Raw genomic sequence first — 16,068 nt, 5'->3', positions numbered from 1 at the left:
GAATGACACACTTAAAATATCGAACATGCCCAAGTATCGGTTAATTATGGAACAATATGGTAAAAGTTCAACGCTATGCGGGCAAAATGGTTCCCATATACCACGCGCCTAAACAAAGGCGAATGAGGCAAGTAAAAAAAAGCGTGTAAAGTTTCACTATCCCCTTGTATTGTGAAACGAGAGCCATTGTGCGACGCTGCATAAAGCCGAATGAGGAAAGGCGCCTTTTTATGGCGCGTTTCTTTCACGGAAGCCTCGTGCAAAGAGCCCTACGAGTTATTTAGGACTTCATGGATCCTGCGTAGCAACCGGAGCGAGAATGTATACCACTGAAAGTGCACCTCAGTCTTAAACTTATGCGAATTAAAAAGATTTTCTTTTTAAATGAATCTCTATTTTTATCTTTTCAAATAGAGATTTCTGAGGACGGTTTTCAAATTCCTCAAAAGGTTAATAACATTAGATGCATTAACCTAATATTTTTATTGACGAAACTTAAAATCGCTTCGTCTCTTTAGTGGTTGTTATTGTCAAATAACTTGTAATAGTAATATATTTCGAATGGTTCGCGGGATTTTTAATTTAACGTTTAGTCTACTGTAATTTGTTAATTTTAATTTTCGATGCTAACGTGTTCAAATATTTAAAAAATGTTTTTCTTTCTCCGCCATTATCACTGGCCAGTCATTCATCCACATTTACATAAAAAGCATATTGATTGCACAATAGCGCATTTCACGCAAAAATCGCAACGTATATTCTGATTTTCAAAAATATTTAAATATGGAATACAAATTTTGAAAAATACATTCTATTCAGCATTATGGAGACATCACAAATGTTTGTTAAAAAAATAACAAAAGGCGTTGATTTTTTGCTTTTGTAAAAAACTACTACTACTAAGCAAAAAACTACTAAGTTTAAGCAAAAACAAAGGATTCAGACAAGTTTAGGACAATAGAAAATACATGGAAAGGCATCTTAAATATTATGAAAACTTTGAAGTTCTGGTCTAGAAGAAGATGGTTCTGCCGGTCTTTGTCTATTAGAAAATTTATTCCATATTATCTTGAAATGGGCTTTTAGTTCATGTTTTCTGGTTGTTATAAACAATTTTTCTTGTCCTAATCATAAAAACATTAAAGTTAAATCTTTAATATAATTGCGTGTTTAAAAACGGTTTTTAAAAGCGCGTGTTTAAAAGCGCGACTTCACAAGTCAAAAGGAACTAGGATTAATAAATTTTACTTCCTTTCAAATATTATAAATCGATTCATATTTTTTGATTAGAAATTGAGTCATGAATAAATTAATTTATATTTATAATAATTGATTTATACCCGTCATTAGACACTCGTCGTTAAGTAACAATCTTTTGTCGCTGGCCACTTTGACTGCAACACGTTCTTATGAAAATGTTTGGCCACAAAACTATTACCATGCATTGCAAAAAGTACAACGTATTTTTTTCAAACGCATCATGTGAAGTGGGCATTCTGTATTTATTCAATAACTAGCTTTCGCCCGCGACTCGGTCCGCGTGGAATTAAAAAAAAAGAAAAGCAAGCCTATGAGTTCTTCCTAACTATGTTCTACATCTGTGCCAGTCTGGCTACAAACTCTAACAAACATCTATCAATCCATCTTAACTTTCGCATTTATAATATTCATATATACACACACGAAATATACATGTGTGTGTGTATTTCGAGTTATTTAATACGACTAATAAGCAGTTCCTGGTCTGTATAATTGCATGCAATTAATATCGTATGGCCAATTATGTGAATAAGTAAATTGATTTGACTGAGGCTGACGGCTCGTTTATTTATCACAGCAGTCTTTGCTATCTATTAACAATCTTATTACAAAATGTTCATAATCTGACACTTTCTACTTTCGCGAGTCGATGAAAATTGGTTAAAACGTAGTAATAGTTTTATTCGCCAGGGTAACAGGATACTTCTATCCGTAGTATCCTAAATGCGCAGTTTGATGTCAATGAACTTAAATTTTGGGAGTAACACGCAGATGTTGATAAGTAAAGCCGTCGTAATGCAGTAAAGATAAGCCTAATAAAGTAATACCCTGTGATTTGTTGCATTTTTATCAAACGTTGTTCGACATACATGTAAAGTACCGCACACTTCTAAAGAAACTATAAATAGCACAATTATAATTATCTAAATTCGGAAACATTTTTTTTTTAGTCAACTTACGTATTTAAATAATTAACTTTTAAAGACGGATCTTTATATATGGGTAGGCTTTTGCTTAGTTTCGAGTTAAACGTATTATTGATATTAATAATGGTCAATTCTATTTATTTTTAGGTTGAATCATCACTACCACCAACAACCGCATCCGACAGCGCCAAGATAGCGAAAGTCAAATAGGAACAAAATACCACGTTTTATAACCTATCCATTTATAAAGGTCAATGCTTCTTAACTTACATATTTTTCGTAAGAATATATTTTACAAGGTAACAGATGGAGGTCGTATATTTGTTTTCAAGTTGTCTTCCACAACTTTCGACAATTGCACTAAGTACCCGTCGTTAGGGAATTTTGTTCGACGCTTGTGAAATGGAAAGTAGACCACCTTAACGATTTAGTTTGAGCAACTACATGTTTGTACCAAGGTATCTGAATTTAAATATTTTTAACTTAAATAAAACAGTAAAATCTACTTTAATAATAGCACTGTTTCCTTTATTATGACGTCTCTTTGTTTCAAAATCCATTTCATAATTTGAATAACAAAATTTGAGATCAATCTTTAAATAGGAAGTGGGCATAATTTATATTACTAGATTTGACCTAAATGTAAAACAAGTTAAATACAATCGATTAAAAAAAAAGTTAAAAAAAGTGAAATGTATTTGTAAAATTATATGTGAACTGTAATATTGTGTTTTGTATAAATAAAAAGCATTGCACCAAGACTTACGGAAATCCATCTCTAAGGTTATATTTAATTTAAAGATTGTATAATAAAATTTACCTCAAAACTAAGAATATAATTGGGCAATTAAAGTGAATTTGCATAAAAGAATATAACAGTTACAAAACATGGTAAAGGGCTTACATCATGGACTGTCATACACACACCTACGTCAAATAATGACTGGTAATGTCTCGACATTGGTATATTGCTTGGCCGTTCGGACTTTATCTAAAGTACTATGGCATCAGCTTTGACACGTACTATTAATAAATTGTTAATAGGAAAATAGAATATCTTTAAAAGAGTAATTTTTATGTTCGTTTGTAGTGTTTTGAAAGTAAAATTTAATAAGTTTTGTGAGTACACCAATATCTAGGTCGACAAAAAAACACTTTATTATAACATTGAAACAAACTAAGGGGATACCTCGTTTATATTGTAATAGAAAAGAGTTTTCTAAATTGAACTGTTAGAAAGGGTAAATGCATAGAAATGCGTAATGTAGAACAATATTAACATATATCAAAATGTTAAAACCAAGTGGAGTAATTTGTAAATTTTTTCTTTGTTCTTCGCTCACAACACAGCCTTGTGCGGCGGCGAAGGAAATGAGCAAATATTTGTTTACGTCCGAGATAAAGCAGCCAGTTTGCTTATCGGCTGAAATTTAAACATTTTGAACCATAAAATATCATACCCACTTGATTTACAGATTTTAATTTCTTGAACATAAATCATAATCACTACATGAAGGAGAAACAAGTATTTAGATTTAACCGCTACTCCCTAATAAAGTTTATCACAGTGCATGCAATGAAACAATTTCCTCCCACGAAGCCTGAATGCGACACACCAAACTCGCTTTTAAATCATTGTCTTAAGAAACATAATACCTTAAACAACTTTATGGATATTAAAAAAGAAACTCCGAATATGAAACACGAAAATAACAAGAAATAAATGTTAAAAACAGCTGTCCACTTTCCAACGCTAGCGGTTTTAAACAAGAATGAGTATATTCAAATTTAAATAAGAAATGTTTACGAATGTTTGCACGTAAACATCGCGCAGTACGTTGGTCTCAAAGTATACCTTGTCGCTGCCGCAGACGCAGACGTAATTAGGGTTGCAGTAGGCGCAATCGCACTCGGCACATTCGTTCCAGAAGATCTCGCCGTTGCAGCCGAGCCGGCCGCCCGCGTCAACCTCCACCCACGTCGCCCGCTTCATCAGGACGACTTTACACCAGGCACTATGTCTTCCACTCAAACTGAACCCGAATCCATCACAGAATTAAGCGGAATCACTTTCAAGTGTTTTCACATAAACATAACATTGAACTTTATAAACTGTTTATAAGTAGCACAAGGAGTTCCGGTCGTCGAGTACCAGGAGAAAAGAAGCGGCGAAGAGATATCATAAGCGTGGCGGCAGGACCGCCGCGCTACGGCTCATCGGACAGACTGGTGCGCACCGCACGCCCGCCGCGAGCCGTTCGCCGGCACTTCAAGTAGGAAATCCTCCCGCGAACATCGAGAGCACGATATTATAATACTTAAAACTTTTTAAATAAACCGAAATCTAGAACTAAACAAGACCATATATCATTTATGACAACTATAATTGACTTAAAAAGAGACAATTATCTACTGATTTTAAATCTAACAAATCACGACCTTGATGTAACAAACTACCAAAAAATAATGTTTTCATTGTTTTTAACTGTCCACTCTGACCGTAGATAAGAGCAGTAGGCGCAAGAACAAAGCCGGCAAACCAAATTGTGCACATAACAATGAATGGCAACGTAAATACGTATGATAACAATCGGCAGGTGACGTGCAATGACTTCCATTCAGCGAGACTTCTGTGGATAAATACAAACATATCCATAACAAATGTGCATTCTTTTGCCACAATTATACCAGAAGCCGCACGCAGAAGACATCGCAGTCTTATCTAAAATACCAACACAATACTATAAGTGCATTTAAAACTCATTAATCGAGCATTGAACCTCGTTCTGTTATCCAGACATCATCAGACATTATAGGTGAAGTGTTTTTTTGAATTTGTTCCCATAAGAGGAGAAATTTTACCACAGTAGGGCAATTCCGCAATCCAATGTGGTATTCAATAAAATTACCCACAAAAGCTCGATGCGCGCACTTTCTGACAGTCCGTTTTTGGGTCGTAACCGCGCGTGAGAAGAATGCTATCGAAATCAGGACAAGGACCTGAGGAGTTGCTGAGCTGACTATAAAGTGGTAATGACGAAAACTGCATGCCCCGAATCAAATTCATTTCGGCAATTATAACGTAAGCGGCCAAGAAACGAAGCGATTTTATCAAACAAACTTTGCATCAATATAGTCACATAATTTACATTTAGTGCAATGTCAACTTTGACCTAGAGCAATATAAAATGTTAATTAATTGAAAATTGCTTATGTTATGCGAAATCCTTGTATTAGGATTATAAAATCTTGATGAAATTAATGTAGATGGTGTCACATTTTTGTTAGAATATTACTCCATCGTTTGATTTTGCTCTAAATTAAATCGTTTCTGTCTATGTAAAACATAAGAATGCGGTAATGAAAGTGTAAGATTATGTTATGAAGTAATTTATCTAAACGCGGACAAGGTGCGTTCGTAATCCCTTGAGGGTGCGGGTTGCACGTTGACGTAACATTTTGCTAACAAGGTACGGGCTTGTATCCACTTTAAATTATCCATTTCCTCCTAAGGAAACTTTTTTCTAGATTACTAGTACGGAAATAGATCATGTAAGACATTACTTCATTTACAGGATGGAAACTTATCTTTCCTACTGACAGCAATAGGCTCTGTTTAAATAAGAGTTCAGCTTCCGAAGACATTACTAGGAAAAAGAATTAAGATTTTCAATTGTTTTTTAATAGCTCCATTTTTTATATCCTTCACAAAGGGGTAAGATATGCTATTGAATGTTTAAAAAATTAACAAAGAACCAGAAGTAATCGTTTAAAATATTTTTATGGACACTTATCGAAGCATACCATTAGTGCATGTAAAAGGCAATGATGACAAACATCCATCGTGTTGGAAGCACGGTTGTGGGTCAGTGGCACTGCAGACAGACAGATCGTTTATATGAATATAAAATGTTACGATGATTGGGCGTAAATTGTTAACCTCTCGGTACGGTAATGTGGGTAGCCATTCATATTATCGATGTGCCATTGAACTTGCAAAAGCGAATGTTAAGTTTTATATTAACGGCCTAGTTCTATAGAAATAGACGTATTTCTTTTATGCATATACATAGTTGTAGTGTTATCGAGTGAAGTCGAATTCAAGAAAACGGAGGCATTTGGCATACAATTTCCAAGTTAATACATGGAAAAATACTTCAGTTAATATACTGAATACACCACGTACTTATATTCTAATAGATCTGATATCCTTGGTTTAGTTTATTACAGTAATTGATACGAAGCACTTAAAATGCCGTTAAATCTGTGCGTCTAATGTGTGAGAAACTGTGTTTACATTTGAATGCCCTGCTTGTGCAACGACCATGGCAATTTACAAAATAACATTTTTCCAAGTCCTACAAGACAACAGATCTTCAGTTTTCACGGACATGTTGTCCTTGTATCACTTTGTGATGGATGATGGGACACGGGTTTTTCAGATTTCAAACGATTTTATTACTTTTTCTTCTAGATTCCTTGTTTATGACATGGGAAGAACAGTCACCTTGTCTTAGAAAAAAAAAAGAATAGAGGTAGCCTATTTGAACATGGGTCATACTATACGAACATATATTTTTTTATTATCTCAAGATGTTCGGTACAGTTGGTAACGGTCGGCTTGCGCTAAATCGTTTAATAATTCCGCTCTACCGTTAATTGTTGAATCAATCGATTATACACACGATTTTATGCGTATCTAACATACAATAATTGAATTACTCTTTGATATCGGTTGAATTTAATTTTATTATAGGTACGAAGAATTAATAATATCTGTAGATTTTATTTCAGTTTTGACTAGACGTAAGATTTGAGACATAGGAATGCGAAGAGGTACAAAATGTCACAACAAGTTTGCGTGAAGGTTTAAAATAACTCTACTCTGTACTTACTGTATTATATTGCATAGATCACTTTAATTTCAGGAGTACCAACATCGAGTAAAAATGATGAACTAAGGTATGTCATTAAAAACTTGATTGTTGGTATTCACCATAGCGAGACATTCAGGGTCAACAGTTCTGCTTTGGCAACACTGTGGGCGAACAACATTTGGTACCCTAACGTTCGACGCCCTCTGGATATGAGATAGCTACGGTCATTAAGTTATACGTATTAGGGAATTATTACTTTGAAATATAGACCTGGGTGTTAAGAAATGTTCCCACTCTTTTTGCGACTTTATACTAAAAATATTCGACATATTAAAATCTTATCTTTTTTAACAATTAATAATAGACTCAGATTTTCTATTTTAGGATTTCGTTTGATTTCAAGTTTAAATCAGTTAATAGTTGGTATCACCTAAGTTTCTTTTAAGAATACCTTTGTGTAGTTTTTTTATCTATGAATAATCCTGTCAAAATACTTTACAGTAAGCTAGCCAGTTTGTCTGTTCATTTGGTAGTTAACTTTCGCATACACAAGATTAAAACTAAAACTGTAAATCAGAAGAGAAAACGGTCCCATACTTCACAACATTGACAATGAACTTTAAAGAACGGTTTATAGCAGAATAAAAAATACTGCCAAGTGAACATGATATGACGATAATTTTTACATACAATGCGTCATTACAGAAAACATCTCTTTACCGACACAACATAAACAGCAATGTATTGTTTAGCAAAGAAGCCAATGACGCGTATATCTAGAACAACCTCTGGTGACAACAAAACCACACGCTTTGTTTTACAAACTAAGGAAGTTCAAGTTATAATGGTTCATTACGACATAAAAGTGCACTTTGTAACTGTATTGACTCAACTCGATGTTATAGCGAAGGAAGAATAAAATGCACGAAACAGGACGTACCCATTGTTGCCTTTCTATGGTAAGCAGTAAAGTGCATCCTCTAATTTAAAAAAAAAATATACATGATTTTGCCGTTACGTAAGATCAGATGTAGGAAATACGTGACGTTTGTAAAAAAAACATTTAGCCGTGTTCAATCCAGATTTACCACTTTCGCCGTCCACTTTTCTTTTCCGTACGATTCTAAACAAGATCAGTGTTCGTTATTTGTGTATAAAATGTAACTTTTGGTTAACTGATTTTTTTTTTAATAAATATGATTAACGTGAGAAGTAGGATCTAGTTTCGAGCCTCATTTTCCATTGTAAGTATGACATAGTAGTTTTTGCATAGAGCAAAGATAGCAGATAACAAGCTACAGTTCACCTTGAGTGTGGAATGCCGACTGCGAATGTTTAGCCGCGTTTAATTTTACCATAACAATGGTGTACAATACATAAATCAGATTTATGACGGCAAATTACGTAGGTCTAATATGTCACGGTGTTGCAATATACATCGTGGTAAAAATCAATGGTATAGTCCAAGCAAAAAAAATAATAGAAATCTAACACATAAATCAAAATAACTAAGTTTTTACTTAACGGTTCTCTTGTTTTTAATTTTTATACATTAAATCTATTTTATGTGTAACTAAGTTTTGATAGATTCAAATGTCACAAACAAGGAAGCATATTAATAAAAAATGACATGCAGACAGACAGATGTTATTTCGAATTTTACTGATTTTAAAATTACGAAACAGATTGCAACGTATGCGGCAAGTCTAGCTTAAGATAATATTGCAAAATCAATTCTAATCACTTTATAATAGTGATATATTTATGTATCGTAAGACTCGGGCAAGGACTACGCAACCTATTCTAAATAATATTAGATCAAGCAAAAACAATTCGCTCAAATTATCACCTACATCTAATATTTTTCGGCCAAATTATTCATGAGTTTTCCAGATGATTCTTTATAATTTATAATAGTTTAGTATATTATATAACACCAATTACATCTAGACATTTTGATAAATGAAACAAAACATTATCTCTGCCAGAGTTATGGCGAGCGCAAAGTCTTGTGAATGGAGAATTAATCATATCTTTTCACTTTAATTTTGAATAATAAATTGAAATATGATAGTTCCGGAAACTTTAACATGATGTTAAGATCGCGTATATCTTTGACTGAACTATCACAACTGTTTAGTCACATTTTGAGTTCCATGAACTTACGTTGCGCACACTACTCGATTTTTAGTTGTGAAAATAAACAGTTGAATTTGCTGCGAACAATCGCACAACATCATCATCCACTTGCCCTTATCCCTTATGGAGGGTCGGCACAGTATGTGCTGCTCTTCCATACATCTCTATCAGCCGTCATATCTGAATCCACTCCTTTCTTAAGCATATCTTCCTTCACACAATCCATCCATACTTTCTTCGGTCTTCCTCTTCCTTTGTAGCCATCCACATTCAATCTCAACACTTTCTGGTTTATGTCCCCATCATTTCGTCGCATAACATGTCCATACCACGCTAACCTTTTGCTTCTCAATTTCTCCACCACTGGCGCTACTTTCAAACTTCCTCTAATGTACACATTCTTAACTTTATCCAATCTTGTCACACCACACATCCATCTTAACATACGCATCTCAGCCACATGCAATCTCCTTTTATCGCGCAACTGTTGTGCGAACAATCGCATATAATTATGCCCGCTCATTTACTACACGCCTACAAACTAGTTTACATCACAAATACTTCAAGAAATTAATAGACTATATATGATTTTTTTTTAATATTTAACATTTAATTGTAATACTTAAAACTGCGTAAGGTCACCTCTATAGAATATACCACTTTATAACAACTACATATATGCTTAAAAAAACTAATCATATACCGTATGAGGTTTGATAATTTGAAAAATACAACCCACACGCACCTTACTGTGGTCATAATGTTTGAATTTGAAAAATCAAAGTGTCAATATGTCCGCCCACTTTATCTACATGTAATATTAACATAGTGCATTATCGAATCAAGCTTTATTGGACCGTAAGACCCGACACTCACTCACCTTGGTGCTTGAGCATTCCAATGTACAGGAAATTATGTACCGTTCGAAGTAATTCATATATAACACACATAAAAAAAATCGACTAATTGAGTACCTCCTTCTTTTGGGAAGTCGGTCAAAAATAGTACGAATTTACTGCACTAGAGTCGCTACATAAACACTAAGGGAGACTTAAAGATTCTGAGTACGGCAGTTGTACTTAGATTTATTTGAAAAAAATCTTTCAGATCTATTTAAAAATTGTGTATCTGTCTGAAATAATAGACTTCAAATGAACATTGTAATGATATTGAGATATTTAATTAAAATAAAAGATTTTTTTCTTGGTATTTAATTAAAAATTATGTTCGCAAAATATCAGATTGGAAAAAGGAGACCGTGAACTTTCAAATAAGGCAACGAACAATTTGATTGGACTATTATAGCAGCGGCTTCCGAATACCGCCTTTAAGTTGCTAAAACCTTTAATAAAAGTTTTATAAAAATATATTATTATTTTTAAACGTAATACACTAAAGGATTAACCATTAATATGCTTTTATAGACAGTTAATTCATACAAATTGTATGGAACAGGAATATAGCGGAGTAAATCTAAGTATTTATTCTATTCCAGACTTCAACCTCTGTGGCAATTTACATCCCAATTCGTTTAATGTTTTGTAAAAAATTTAAAAAAAAAGAACACTTTCTTCAAGTCGGATGATATATCGATAGAGGATAAACTTCCGTATTTAAGACTGGCTGTAGCTCGAGTCTTGAACGTGAAATTAAAAAATAATAAAACATATTCGCCCGCGTGGAATTAAAAAAATAATGAAAAATGTAGCCTATGTTACTCACTGATAATGTACCTTTTTAATAGTGAACGAATTTTTAAAACGGCCTAGTTTTGAGTTATTTCATTACATATAAAATTCAATTCTTTCCTCTTTAGTTAATGTAGATACAAGAATACTGACAACATTTTGTCAAAGGTATTTTTCTAGAGAAAACGCACAATATTGAAAATCAACCGGATCTATTAGTGCTTGAGGTACACGACGTAATTACGAGTGTGGCGAAGCGACGAGTAGTCACGGATATTGCGCCAGGACCCCATGGTTTGTATGCTTTCACATGACACCATAAAAGTTAGGGAAATCAAACGCTATCTTGTATGCAAATATAATAGTTTTCTATCAGGAAGAAGATTCCTTATTTTCTTAATTTTAATGCTGATGTAACTATTCGTTAGGATAATAAAATTAAATTGTTACGATAATATCTGTGTAATCACGCTTGTTAACTTCAATAAGGGTTTGAGGTTAGAATTCTGAAACTTTATATTTTTCATATTAAGTTTCATCTTAATACTTACGTAATGATTTTAATTATTGTTATTTTCAACAATTTCGTAGTTAAAGGTAAGGCCTAACTATAGTTGTGAAACACGTGTTTAACAACGCGGCAGTCACGTTACAAACGATCGCATGTTTGAATGGTATGAAAGTACGTCTACGTCTTGACATTACTTTCGTGAATAGTGTTGTGCACCATATTTAATACATATCGATATAAACGTATATAAACCATGAAAAATTCCAAACGAAGAGCATAATTAACCCACATGAAGTTCATAGTAAAAAAATCTGGTAGGAAAGAAATTTTAATTTAAAGCTTTGCAATAAACGTGCTAGCAATATTATTTTGTCTCTAATAAATTAATTACCATTAGGTGAAAATTCATGTTTTAACAACACTATTATTAACAAACAGTAAACACGTCCTAACCGATAGGTGGTCGCGGAGTAGAAGGAATACTAATGCAATTATAGTTTAAAAATATCCATAAAAGACAGTTCACAGCACAACCCTAATGACCCTAACATCGCCAGCACGTGTGCCATTATCTTAATGTGCAGCTAGTAGCTTGTTGGTGTATACTTTCTAAGACATAAGCAGGCTTTTTGCTGCCGCCTTTTCTGTAACTACACCATCGTTAGTAATGTTCCTATAATGTTTCCACATTATTAATACATGCGATATTATAGAACATGAATTTGTAAGTTCTGTTTAGTTATTATTTTAAAACATGGTAGTAATAAAGAGTTTTTAATTTTAATGTCAAATTGTTTTTGTGTTTACGCCCTAAATAGTTACGTAAAATAAAAATATATTTTGAAGAAAAACAAAAGCCAAATATTAATAAAACAAAATTCTACACGTCTTTCTTTGTTTGTGCACAGAATAATAAAAAGGTTGGCGTTAAAATGCGTATCACGTAGATAGTACGCTTCCTGCATACTGATGGGTTAAGGAAAGTTGTCTATTGACACCGCAATGGATAGTTAACATTGACTTTGGTGCAGTGACAGTGTTTTATTGTTAACCTTCATGGTATCTAATTAGAAATACATTTCGTAATGTAAGACAATTTGCGGCGTGTCGCATTATATTAAGAAATCAAGGTAAATATCGAACTAATTGAAATATTTTAATGATTTATCTGTATAAAAACACACAAATTATTATCGAATTTCAATCTATACTATCTACAATAAAGCATAAACACACAATCTTTAGTTATGGAGGATGCTAGCAATCACAGTATATTTTTTAAATAATTGCTTTTTTTATAAAAAGCCCTACACTTACAATACTCTTTAGGCTATATATTTTCACGCTATTAAACTTTCAGCGTAGATAATTTGAAAAAAAAAACAGTTATGCGGAAAAGTGACAAAAACTACATCAAGTAAGCGAGGTTGCCATGGTAACGGTTATTGTTATCCAATGTCAAAGGTCTTATTGTCATTTGGATTTTGACATTGGCAATCGAAAATTTCACAAAAGTAAACAATAAAATAAAGCTTTTATAATTTCACGCGGATGCCGCACGGATTTAGCTCGGAGTAATGTTGCTCGGAGTAGTTTGCGATAACCATAGTTAAATCCCATTTTGTATAATTGTGTTGATCTAAGAAACAATATGTCTGAAAGTAATTAACCTGTTGTGTGGCGGGCGGCGGGGCGGCGCTCTGCGGGGGCACGGACTGCACGGGGCGCGCGGGGCGGGCCGCGGCGCGCTGCAGCGACGCGCGCTTCACCGACACCATCAGCCACACGTCCTCCACGCGCTGCGCCACCTGCACCACACCCACTACACTGGAATACTGGCACTGATCGTGTCTTCTCATACTTATTAGGGGGAGAATGACTGACAAAGAAATGGACGAAATAACTTGTGGGAAGTCAAGAAGGTGCGTAGCCGAAACCGGCCAAACCGCGCGCCGCTCACGCGATATATTCCGTATGACTCGATGGGCTGTTGGTCCATGGGTATTGGACTGGAATACTGGGAAACTGATACACCACAGAACAAGGCTTTTAACCGCAACTAAGTGAAGTCATTAGATCGAAGACCCTTGCACTCCAATATGGATGAGGGGGTTTTAGCGAGTCAAGTTTCTTAAACCGGTTTTTTCCAAAAGACAGTATCTTTGAAAATATCTCTTAGATATAATGTAGGTGCCTTCGAGACAAGGGTGTTTATATTACTAAGCTAGCGCGTACCATCCTTTGCCCACATCTCCACTTAATATTAGTTAGGGTCGAGGTAAAGCGTTAGTTTATTAAAAAAAATACCAAATGTAAAAAAAGCCGTTGCTTAAAGAAAGGCCATAGTAACTTGCCTTTTCACTCTTGTTTTGTAGTGGTTACATTATGATCAGTTGATCATATATAAGTAAATACCATTCAAGGATTTTGGTCCTTCGAGCATGATATCAAAGACGGATTGTACTACTTCTCAATTCTTTTTTCTTCTAATTCAGTTTTTCAGTTTTAAAAAATTTAATTTTACCTGGGCGACAAGTGCTCTAGTCTCTTGCGTGGCACTCTGTAGCAGCATATCTCGGAACTCTTCAGGAGCCGTCAGGCCGAAGCTCTTGGCATCTTCTAGTAACTTGTCAACAGCAATCAGCCCGCCCTCGCCCGCCAGGATCTCTACGCCAGTCGCACACCACTCGTTTGCCTAAACAGGTGAAAATATTAAATTAATTGATCAGAAACAAATGTCGACCTAAATGACATTATTGTCTTCATAAAACCGAAACACAATTTAGTACCAAAACTTCTTCCATCTAATTAATCTTACTAATATTATAAATGCGAAAGTTTAGATGGATGGATGGTTAGACGTTTGTTAGTGTTTGTAGCATAAAAGGCTGAACGGATCTGGATGAAATTTGGCATAGATGTAGAGCATAGTATCGAAGAACTTATAGGCTGTTTGTTTTTTTTTTTATTATTTCACCTGAACGGAGTCGCGGGCGAAAGCTAGTAAACCAATAAAATGGTAAAATCTATGTAACTAGTATCATCTTATCACATTATTTAAGTTGAGTGGGAATTTTAGTTAGGAACAAATATAAATATTACCTTATCTATCCTGTCCATTAGTTCCCGCGCTTTTGTCAACAGTAAGTTCCGTTTCTGTATCTTATCAATAAGTAAAGCGCTCGTCCGTCTCAGCTCCTCGCATTTAGATTCTATATGGTCTACGGAACTAAGTGGGTCCTTCATTAAGGTCTCGCCTACAAGCGATTTAATTTGTTTAGAAATACAAGTATTTTAAATAAAATATTTACGACTCTTTTTATTTAAATGCCACTTCAAAATTATGTAGATTTTAGATGAATATTCCCCAGTCTGTTAGTTATGAAATATACTTTTTTAGTATTATAAAACAGAAAACTAATCCTTACCATCGTCAATAACCGTTGACGCAGTATCGAGATCGCAATTACACAGTTTCTCGAAATCGTTAGCTTCCTGAATGAGGTTCTCAACTCTGTTCGCTGTCTCTCCGACTTCGGTCATATCGCACGCTGTCTTTAGATGATTATCTAGAGTTGCCTACGAAAACAAATAATCATATTTTATTCAAATAATAGTAAAAAGACTTTTTTTTTACTCAGAGAAATTATTCTCTATAAACACACCATAAACACTCAATAAACACTGCCTTATTGTATTTTAAAATACTGGCTGGTTTGTATGACATTAACATTATTTAAAAAAAAATGAAAATGAAGCCAAGAAAAAAAAACACGTGTTAAAATGATTAATGAACACATTTTCAAATGATAATATTTGTTTCCTTAAAAAATTATATGCTCTGATGCAATTGATTTTTAATAATTTAAAAAGGTTTTACTTAAATTTTTTTCATAATCACTTGACATAAAAGCCATATCCTCAACGTGCTTTTAAAAAAAATGTCTCCGAACCTAACCTCACTTTCGTAACATGTCATTTGCAAAAATACAGAAGTGTAAATATTAAATCGTATTATGACGCTAGAAATGGTATGTAATTTTCGTAAATGTAGAAAACCTTTGACTAATCATGCCTGGGTGACGACATGTTCACATGCATTTTGCATAGAACACGGTCAAAAGGAGTTTAAACGTAATATTGAGAATTCATTGACATGCCCGGCGTGCGGAAGTGAATTGCGAGATAAATTCGATGTGATACAAGCAGATCTTAAACCAAGTGAAACTTTCAAGTCAATAGTTTTAGCGGGCATGAAACCTGACACGATCATGGATGTGACAATGAGGGCAATGTCTTTTTGGTCGTACCAAATTGAACAGGAAACTCTGTATCAAGAAAGCTTAGCTAGACATTCTAAGGAGAAATTACAAAGTTTGGAAGAGGTAAACACACTTAACCTACAAAAATTAAATGCAGAATTGGAAACGTGCAAACGTAAAATAATCGCTTTACAAACGGAATGTAATAAAAAGAAGAAACAAGCCGAGGAATTGACTGCATGCATGGAAATCAATAATAGGAAGGTTCAAAAACTTCAATTTCAGCTTGATGCTTTAAAAAGAAAAGATATACATGTAGCAAATTATGAAATGACTAATCATAATGAGAAATTAATGGAGATTTCAGATCTGGTAGGTAAGAGAACAAAGTCTGAGGCTTTCGTG

General features: G+C 34.1%; 1 protein-coding gene across 7 annotated transcripts in view; it reads right to left on the bottom strand.

The window, feature by feature from the left end:
- The window catches only part of LOC106111857 (guanine nucleotide exchange factor DBS-like), a 71,219-nt gene that overhangs the window by 26,756 nt on the left and 28,395 nt on the right, over positions 1-16,068 (bottom strand). For all 7 annotated transcript variants that reach the window (XR_001226203.1, XM_013294014.1, XM_013294015.1 and 4 more), the window contains exons 8-11: positions 14,830-14,980; positions 14,504-14,658; positions 13,926-14,096; positions 13,072-13,209 (exon numbers count right to left, since the gene is read on the bottom strand). Coding sequence is in view for 6 of the 7 variants with exons in the window: in XM_013294014.1 (XP_013149468.1) it covers positions 13,072-13,209; positions 13,926-14,096; positions 14,504-14,658; positions 14,830-14,980 (615 nt within the window). In the remaining variant the exon portion in view is untranslated. The remainder of the gene's footprint in view (positions 1-13,071; positions 13,210-13,925; positions 14,097-14,503; positions 14,659-14,829; positions 14,981-16,068) is intronic.

This window comes from Papilio polytes, unplaced genomic scaffold (assembly GCF_000836215.1).
Source record: "Papilio polytes unplaced genomic scaffold, Ppol_1.0 DF824146.1, whole genome shotgun sequence".
Lineage (NCBI taxonomy): Eukaryota > Metazoa > Arthropoda > Insecta > Lepidoptera > Papilionidae > Papilio > Papilio polytes.
Note: the sequence above shows the minus strand (reverse complement) of the source record. Positions and strands in the feature narration are given on the sequence as shown.